The sequence below is a fragment of the Melozone crissalis genome, unplaced genomic scaffold (genome assembly GCF_028551555.1).
Source record: "Melozone crissalis strain CALT ecotype California unplaced genomic scaffold, PUWL_Pcris_2 ptg000036l_1, whole genome shotgun sequence".
Classification (NCBI taxonomy): Eukaryota; Metazoa; Chordata; class Aves; order Passeriformes; family Passerellidae; genus Melozone; species Melozone crissalis.
Genome location: NW_026535814.1, coordinates 15,049,593 through 15,058,514, shown reverse-complemented (window position 1 = coordinate 15,058,514; position 8,922 = coordinate 15,049,593). Strand labels below are relative to the sequence as shown.

Here is an 8,922-nt window from a genome sequence, read left to right as displayed (position 1 = left end):
AAATACAAAAGAACTGGTTGGACAAACATATCTTTAGCTGTTTAGGACCAACTTTGGGGCAGGACAGTGATGAAGTGGACCTGCAGGTGTCCAGCTCTCTTTCAATACAGCCCAAGGAATAGCTGTGCTTGCTCCTTGAGCTACAAAGGGCTCCTGGTGGGGTAGCTGTAGGCTAAGTAGAACTCCTACTGCCTGCCTAATCTTCTTCATCACTTCACTATCTGACTTGCTGGGGGTAAGAAGGTGTTAAAGTCCAGTCAAGAGTCCCCAGGATCCCTGCTGGTGTTTCACCAAAGCACAGGAGTAGGGAAGAGGCAGGAGGAGAGGAAAAGGGGTTGATGGTATTGGATTTTATCCCAGGGGAATCCAGTTCTCCTGCAGAAGGAACAGATATCTCATCCTTTGAGCCACTCAGGAAAGAAATTAGATAAAGCAGTGAAAAGTATCACATGAGAGGAATCTGTCCTGAGAATGGAGTCACACAGGCACTCCCACATCTTCCCACCTCTTGTCCTCTCTGACAGCTCATGGAGCAGTAACCCTCTAATGTGACACCAAGACAGGTTTGCATTTTCAAAGCTTCTGCTGTTGCTAAGCAGAGGAGTTAACTCTCAGTTTGTCATCCTTTGTGAACACAGCTCACAGGAAGAAAGAAATAAATGAGGAAGAGAGATATTAAAACCAGCTGATAATAACAAAGCAAAGGACCTAGAAGTTTTCAAGTCAGATTTAACTAATTGCACTGGTGGCACCTTGAGGTCCAGTTTACAGTGACAAGTTCTGCTGCTGGGGACTGGATAACGGTATGTGTAGCCTCTTCCTCTCCCAGTGAGACTTGTCTTTTCTGGAGACCCATGTTCCCACATTAGACCCTATTTCTTGTTCTGTGAGCCCTAGGAACAAACTGATTAATTCAGGAAAAAATAAAAGAAAATATAAGAAGGAACAACACTGTGGCAGAGCACACCCCATGTAAAGCGCTGCTTGCAAGAGAGTTGTGACCACCCATGGGAGAGCAGCTGAAGGAGGAGGAGAAGAAGAAAGCTTCATCCTTTCATTATGATATATCAGAGGTGATTGGAGGGGAGAAATGCCATATGAAAAATCAAAAAAGTTATGCTAGCCTCAGGGCAGCCAGGGTTCAGGGGAACGGGACACCAGGCAGAGCAGCTGAGCCTCCCTGAAAGCACAGGCAGAAATGCAGGCAGGAGCCTTGGAGGGGGCTGCCAGGCAGCACAGGCTTCAAAATGCTCTGTTGCTTCAACAGTTTCTATTTTCTTTGAGTGTTGAATGCTTTGCAGGAAAGAGAATAAAAAAATCAGAGGGAAAAAGACCAATATCTTTTCTGAAAGCAGACACAATGGAAAATTTGCAGTCTGCTCTCTTGAATACACCAGGGCTTGCTTTACTTTTTGCCTTGCATGATTACATCTTACATTAACATTCAAGGCAGGCATCAGGCAGAGATAAATCCTGAATAACTCCAAACTTTGCTTCTTCCATCTCTTCCAGAATGAGACAGGTTGAGACAAAGCCTGTGCTGGAGGCTGGCTGCAAAAAAAGATGCTTTGAGGGCAGTACAGTACCAAATGAGCTTGGCTCCTGTACATTTTACTCCAAGCATGAGCAAATCCATGTTTTACCAGCAAACTGGGATGCCCTATTAACAGAGCAGGTCTTTGCTGGCTGGATGAGCACAGAAATCACAGAATGAGTTATGTCCATCAACTAAGGACAACTTAAGAAGCATGTGAAGATCCATTAATATGTCCTGAGGAGTACAACAACAGTTGCAACAACGGTGGTGAAAAGGCTGGATGAATGTCTTTTGAGGAGGAGCTGAGGACTTTGGGCTTGTCTAGTCTGGAGAAAGGGGGTTTGAGGTAATGCTCTCTACAGATTCCTGAGGAGGGGAAGTGGAGAGGGAAGTACTCAGCTCTTCTCAGTATCCAGTGATAGGACATGTGGGAATGGTTCAAAGAGTGCCAGGAGAGGTTTAGACTTGGCATCAGGAAACATTTTTTTGCCGAGTGGGTGGACAGAATAGGCATCCTAGTGAGGTGGCTAATGCCCCCAGCCTTTCAGCGTTTAAGGGACATTTGGATAATGCCCTGAACAACATTCTTGAACTTTTGGTCAGCCTTGAATTGGTCAGGCAGTTGAATTGGATGGTTGCTGTAGTCCCTTCCAACAGAAACAGTCAATTATTTTCTATTCTATTCCACTGACATAAATAAAAAGAACATGGGATCAAACTTCCACCAGAAAACACATACAGCCTGCCCAGCCTGCAAGGAGTTCCTCTGAAAACCAGTGTTTCATGATCCAGCCCTCCAGCCTCCTGCTGAGGAAGTGAGAGCTGAATTAAGCAGCTTTCAGTAAATCTGAGCTCAGTCCAAGGTGGTGAAGAGTGAGCCACAGCCACTGACCTGTTCCAGTGGCTGACTTGTCCCTGTAGGGGAGCACACACTTTATTTCAGCAATCAGTCAAGCTCCTGATGAACAAGGGATGTTGCTCCATATTACCCCAGTGGCCCTGAGCAAGAACTCATCCCAGCTCCATGAGAAGATTGATGCCAGTCCCCACAGGGACACTGTCCAGGGTGAGATGGGATTTTGCAAGGGCTGGAGTATTTTATAGCTTGGAGGCAATCAGAAGCCCTGGTCCACGTACCACCGACAGTGCTGGGGTATCTCTGGAGAGGGTAACGGGGGCGACTCTGGGGAAAGCTCAAGAGGCAGGAGAAGGACAAGCAGAACAGCCTCAGGGACAAGGGGAAGGATGCTTCACTGGAAAACAGCAAATTTGTCCTGGGAGCAGCTGGAGCTTGGGGAAAACCGTCTGCTTCCTGCTCTCCTCCCTGGGCCAAGGTCTGCAGAAGGAGCCAGAGCCAAGGCTGTCAAGTGTCAGGGAGACGCTTCAAGGTCCCCCTGCAGTGCAGGCTGCCCAGCTGCACGATCTCCCACCAGCACACAGGGCCCTGGCTGTCAGTCCTGTGCCTTTGGGAAAGTCCATGAGATTGATGGAAAGTACAGGAGATTGATTCAGTGGTCACCCATGTCTACAGAGTTGTCATCGGCATGGGAAAGCCTGGGAGGTGATGGGGGCAAAGAAGGTTAAAGCCATGTAATGACGTAGGGATGATGGGACACATCATCCAATCTGTTTGTCCAAGGAGCAGATGCCCCTGTGAGGTGGCCTGAGCCCTGCCATGAGCAGAAGGATGAAAGAAATGCCAAGCAGAAATGGGTCATCCTCTTCCTGGACAATTACTGTTATTTTTCTTTCTTTATTTTTTTAATGAATATTATTTATGCTATTCATTAAATACTCACTAAGAAACAGGTGCTGGCTCATGTTTACTGGTTGATAGATCTCTACACTTCTGCAAGCATTTTTCACCCTTAGCCAAGCCAGGGAATGGCAGGAAGGCTGGAAATGGTGTGTTTTGGTGTGACTATATCACACATCTGTGGAGAATGTGAGAACAACATGTTGGGGTGAGGGATGGCAGCTGTCTATTTGTGTCCTACTGCAGCTTGGGAGCTGCTGCAGGATTTCTATGGGGCTCTGAGTCATGCGAGTTCACTCTTCAAAAACCATGCTCTGTACAAAAACATCTGTTTTGTGACCATGGGTGCGTGTCAGTGGGCGAACCATGCGCTGTTGTACCCACTCATGACCTGTGACTATCTAGACAGGCTGGATGGATAGACCAATTGTGTGAGGTTCAATAAGGCCAAGTGCCAGGTCCTGTCCCTGGGTCACAACAGCTCCTGCAGCTCCAGGTTTGGGGTAGAATGGCTGGAAAGCTGCCCAGTGGGAAAGGACCTGGGACTGTTTGGTAGGAGCCAAACATGAGACAACAGCAGTTTGCCCAGTGGATAAGAAGGCCAGTGGTATCCTGGCTTGGATCAATAATAATAAAAGCAGCAGGATTATGGAAATGCTCCTTGCCCTGTACTTGGCACTGGTGAGGCACCTCAAGTGCTGTGTCCGGTTCTGGGCCCCACAATCCAGGAAGGAGATTGACGTGCTGGAACAATTTCAGAGAAGGGCAATGGAACCGGTGAAAGGTCTGGGATCCATGTCCTGTGAGGAGCAGCTGAGGGAGCTGGTTTAGCCTGGAGAAAAGGAAACCCAGGAGGTCTTTATCACAACTCCCTGACAGGAGGGTGCAGCTGCAAGTCAGTCTCTTTTCCCAGGCAGCCAGTGACAGGAGGAGGGCATATAGAATCACAGAAACACAGTTTAAGATGAGTTGGCAGGGAACCACCAGCATCATGGAGTCCAACTCCTGGCCATACACAGGGCACCCCAAGAGTCACACTCTGTGCCTAAGAACATGGTCCAAATGCTTCTTGAACTGTGTCCTTGGGGAGCCTATTCCACTGCCCAACTACCTTCTGCTGAAAAACTTTTTCCTGATATCCAAACTAAACCTCCCCTGACACAGCTTGATGCCATCCCCTCAGGTCCTGTAACAGAGATCAGTTCCTGCCTGTCCTCTGCCTCTCCCGAGGAGCTGCAGTGAGGCCTCCCCTCAGTCTCCTCCAGGCTGAACAGGCCAAGTGCCCGAGGCTGCTCCTCACACGGAGGAGCCAGCCTCTGGAACCTTCATCATCCTTGAGGCCCTCCTGTGGACACCCACTAATGGCTTAAGGTCTCAAGCTGTGTCAGGGAAGGCACAAGGTGGACATTAGGAAGAATTTCTTTACAGAAAGGGTCATCATGCATTGGAATGGGCTGCCGAGGGAGGTGATGGGGACATTGTCTCTGGAGTTGTTTAAAGAAAGACTGGACGTGGCACTCAGTGGTGGTGTTGGGTCATAGGTTGGACTATGGTGCTGTCACAGATCTTTTCCAAAGGACTCGATGCTGTGATTTTGTAACCCCCCCCCCCCCCCCCCCCCACGACACCATAACACTGCGTCTCCCCACTTCACCCCCCGACTCCTCCTCCCGGTCGGCCGCAGCGCCGGCGAGCGTAGTCCCTTTAAGGGCACGCGGCGGGGGGCGTGGCGCGCGGCAGCGCGTGCGGCGGGGCGTGGCCCGGGGCGAGGCGGGGCGTGGTCTGTCTGTGCGCCGGGGCACGGCCGGGCGTGCGGCGGGGGCGTGGCCCGGGGGCGCGGCTAACGGAGCGGCGGGGGCGGGGCCGGCGCGGCGCGCTGAGGTCAGCGCGAGCGGCGCCGTCACAAAAGGAAGTGGCGGCGGCGGGGCCGTCAGCGCGGGGAGGGGCGGGGGCGGCACCGGCACCACCGGCACCGGGACCACCGGGAGCGGCACCGGGAGCGAGGAGGCGGCCGCGGCGGGGGCCGCGCCGCGCCATGGCCCAGCAGCAGATGAGCAGCTCGCAGAAGGCGCTGATGCTGGAGCTGAAGTCGCTGCAGGAGGAGCCGGTCGAGGGCTTCCGCATCACCCTGGTCGACGAGTCCGACCTCTACAACTGGGAGGTGGCGATCTTCGGGCCCCCCAACACGCTCTACGAGGGCGGGTACTTCAAGGTACGGGCCTTTCCCCCGCGGCGCGGGCCGCGGTGTGGGGCTGGGCCGGGGCCGGGCCTGCGGGAGGGGGCACGGGCACGGCCTGGGCAGAGGGGGAGCCGCGCCACGGCCGCCGCTCTGCTCCCTTAGCCCCAGAGAGCCTCCCGGGGAACCTCGGCCCGGCGTGAGAGTTCTCCCCTTCCGCCCCGGGTTGCCCCCTGGGCTCTGCTCTGTGTGTGTATTTCACGGAATTGTTACGGTTGGGAGGGACCTCTGGAGATCATCTAGTCCCGTATTTCCACATCCGTTTAGTACCTGATGGGAACTTAGAGGAAAGATGGGGCAAGACTATTTACAAGAGCGCTTAGGGACAGAACAAGGGGGAATGGTTTCAAACTCAAAGAGAGTATGTTTAGCTTAGATATTATGGCGAAATTGTTCATTGTGAGGGTGTTGAGGCACTGGCACAGCTTGCCCACAGAAGTTGTGGATTCCCCATCCCTGGAAGTGCTCAAGGCCAGGTTGGATGGGGCTCTGAGCAACCTGGAATAGTGGAGGCTGCCCTTGCCCATGGCAGAGGGGTTGGAACTAGATAATCTTCAAGGTCCCCTCCAACCCAAACGTTTTATGATTCTGGGATATTTATTTCAAAGCAAGAGGCTTCCAAGCCATCCGTTGATAGCTTCACTCATTGATGGCTAATTCAGGGTAAAGGCAGTGTTTTCCTCAGGACTCCGTGGGCTTCAGGGCTGTTTGGCACAATTTTTTTTCTACTCCTGTGTTCTTCCTCTCCACACTTCAAGAAGGCAGCCTTCAAAGGGCTGCAGCAACACATAATGGGTGAAGGTAGATTCAATTCCTTTCTCAGCCTTCCTGTTAATACAAAAAAACTTTTGTGGTTGCTATTTCCACTCTTGTGAATACAGCAAATAAGAAATCTGGCACAGCCGTCTCAGAAAAGAACTGAAGGGAGTGTACTTAAATTATCAAAACAACTGGAGGAGGGGGAGTTGCACTTTTTTCTTAAAACAGGCAATTGGAAAACCTTTGTTCCTGCAGAAGATGTGTGGCACAGGCACACTCCTATGTGTTTGATGTCTGCTTGATCTCTGGCAAAATATTGTTCCCATGAGCTTGCTTCTCCTAGCAGTTAACTGTTTTAGTTGTGGCTCTTGCATCTCCCATTTCATGCCCTTTGGCTTCTCTCAGACTGAAAAAAAAAAAAATTGGATGATGTCTTTGCTTGACTAACATGCACCTTCAGTGCCTCTTGGTCTGGTCAAGGTTTAAGAGCTTTGTTCCACAAAACCAAAATAACCTGTAGCTTGGGGAATAAAAGATTTGAGTCATGTTCAGTTTGGCCTCATTGTTTGGAAGTAAAGGAAGGCTTTGGCAAAAGACTTGCCTTTTGTAATGAGTTGGCTGGCTTACTCACGTAGGTGTGATAGGTGTATTCTTTGACTCACCTCCATTATTACTTATTCAGGAAGTCGCTGGAGCCTTTAGTTGGTAACAGTGTCATCTTTACATCCGAATGGTCTGGTGACCTCTTCCTGCACTTAGATTACTCATCCATTTTTTGTCAAAGAAATCATGACTGATCGAAATAGTTTTGTTTGGTTGGGGAGCTCTCTGGACTGCATATTTGCAGTTGTTCCTGGAAAGAAGCTGAAGCTGCCTGAGAAGTAATTTGGGATGTGTGTGAACAAGCATAGATTTAGGCAAGGCTCTCAGTTGCCTTACCTCAGCACTATGATTGGGTTTTTGGGTACTTGATGTCCTTGAACTGCCGTGACTTTCTTCTAAATTCTTTTGACCAGCCCTGTGATGGTAGTTTTGAGTGTGGGAAGATGAGGTCTCATGATGCTTCCACCCATCCCCAGCAGTGGGATTCCCTGCCAGTGCCATGGCTGAAATCTCTTGTGTGTTGTTTCTCTCTCATCTTTCCTCCATGAGGAGCCCTGCATGGAGGATTTTTGTAGTATCTGGTCTTTGGTTATGCATCTTGACTTCTGAGACACAGAAGAAAGAGTCCTGTGAGAAGTGATATTCTCGGCTCTCTTTGTCTTAGGTCTTCACGTGTGTTAGACTCTGCTTATGGAATAATTTGGAGATAAAATTAATACCCTAACATTATTTGATGGGTGACTCCTGCAATATATTAATTGTATGTGCTCATCTGAACTAGTGCTCACCTTGCATGTGTTTCATTTTCTGTATTTATTAACTTGGTGGAATATTTAGCTTCATCTTGTTTTGTGTTTTCAGTTTAGTAAGGTTAGGATAGTGGGATTAGGAAGATGCAGTTACAGGATGTAACTTTTTTCAACTTTGTGGCAGTGGGAATTGTGTTCCACTAGAAGTGTAGCTTAACAGCAGGAACTTGAGGCAAGGTACACAGGCTTCTAGTTAAGCTAGAGCACAAATACTTCATGGAAAACTTGTGGTTAAGGTGACTTTAATAAGGAAAGTGTTAGGGATGTTGATTGGGGAATGCTATTGCTTGATTTGTGTTTTGGGAGCTCTTAGAGGTGGTCACATCAACTTTTGGCGCCTTGTTTATTCTTGGAGAGGTACTGCCTTTCTCTCTGGGTTGTTGGAGTAGTAGAATAAACTGAAATGAGAGACATGCTCTCTCTGCACCTCCTTGACAGAAGCTGCTGTCTAAAGCTGGTTCAACAGCTTCAACCAAAACAGATTCTGGTTACAGCTGCAAGTCCTTTAGCTCTAACATCTGATAAATTGAAGCAGAGAATAAGTCCCCTTGAATGTTTGTTTAAATGGTAGGTTGTCAACATGCTGGCTATAATAAAGCCAGGGACTTCTTAAAAATTCAATTGCAGTGTCTAAGCATATTTTATCAGCTAATGTAGCATGCCCAGATCTGCTGCAGTGCTTCAGGGTTTAGGACTGCCATCTAGATTAGCCTCCAGGAGCAACAGCTATATGAACAGCAGCTTGTATCAGCAAGGGAACATGCAGCTGCCCCCACCCCATTCATGTGAGCAGCTGAAGGTGGACATCTGAAGTGAAGTAACATCAACCTTTGTCTTACGGTTGACAATATGGATATCACAGTCACAGCCCCATCAATGAAGAATTATTGTATTATTCAGTCATGCTGTATAGCTTTGAAAGGTATTGAGCAACATTAAAGTTCTTGACTACCATCCTCAAGGAAGGAGTTAAGCTATTCCATGCACTGGTTAGCTCTCTTCTTTGCTGGCAGGGGAAAAACAGTGATGTTAAGTCCTTCAAAGAGGTTGTGATAAGATCAAATATCTGTCCCTCAGCTGCTGGCGGTAAGAAATTGCCAGTTTGCCTAAAGTTCTAGCAGAATCACTTTTGTTGGGCCACAGGTATTGAACTGCACTAGGTGAAATTGGTTTTGTTCCCAGAGTCACTCACAAGCGTAAAGGTGAAGTGTGGGTAGACCTT

At 49.1% G+C, this 8,922-nt stretch overlaps 1 protein-coding gene across 1 annotated transcript in view; it reads left to right on the top strand.

Annotated features, from left to right (window-relative positions):
- The first annotated feature begins 5,250 nt into the window (after positions 1-5,250).
- Positions 5,251-8,922, top strand: part of UBE2R2 (ubiquitin conjugating enzyme E2 R2) — a 51,041-nt gene continuing 47,369 nt past the window's right edge. The window contains exon 1 of the mRNA XM_054283535.1: positions 5,251-5,505. Within this exon, the coding sequence (XP_054139510.1) occupies positions 5,329-5,505 (177 nt within the window). The 5' untranslated portion in view covers positions 5,251-5,328. The remainder of the gene's footprint in view (positions 5,506-8,922) is intronic.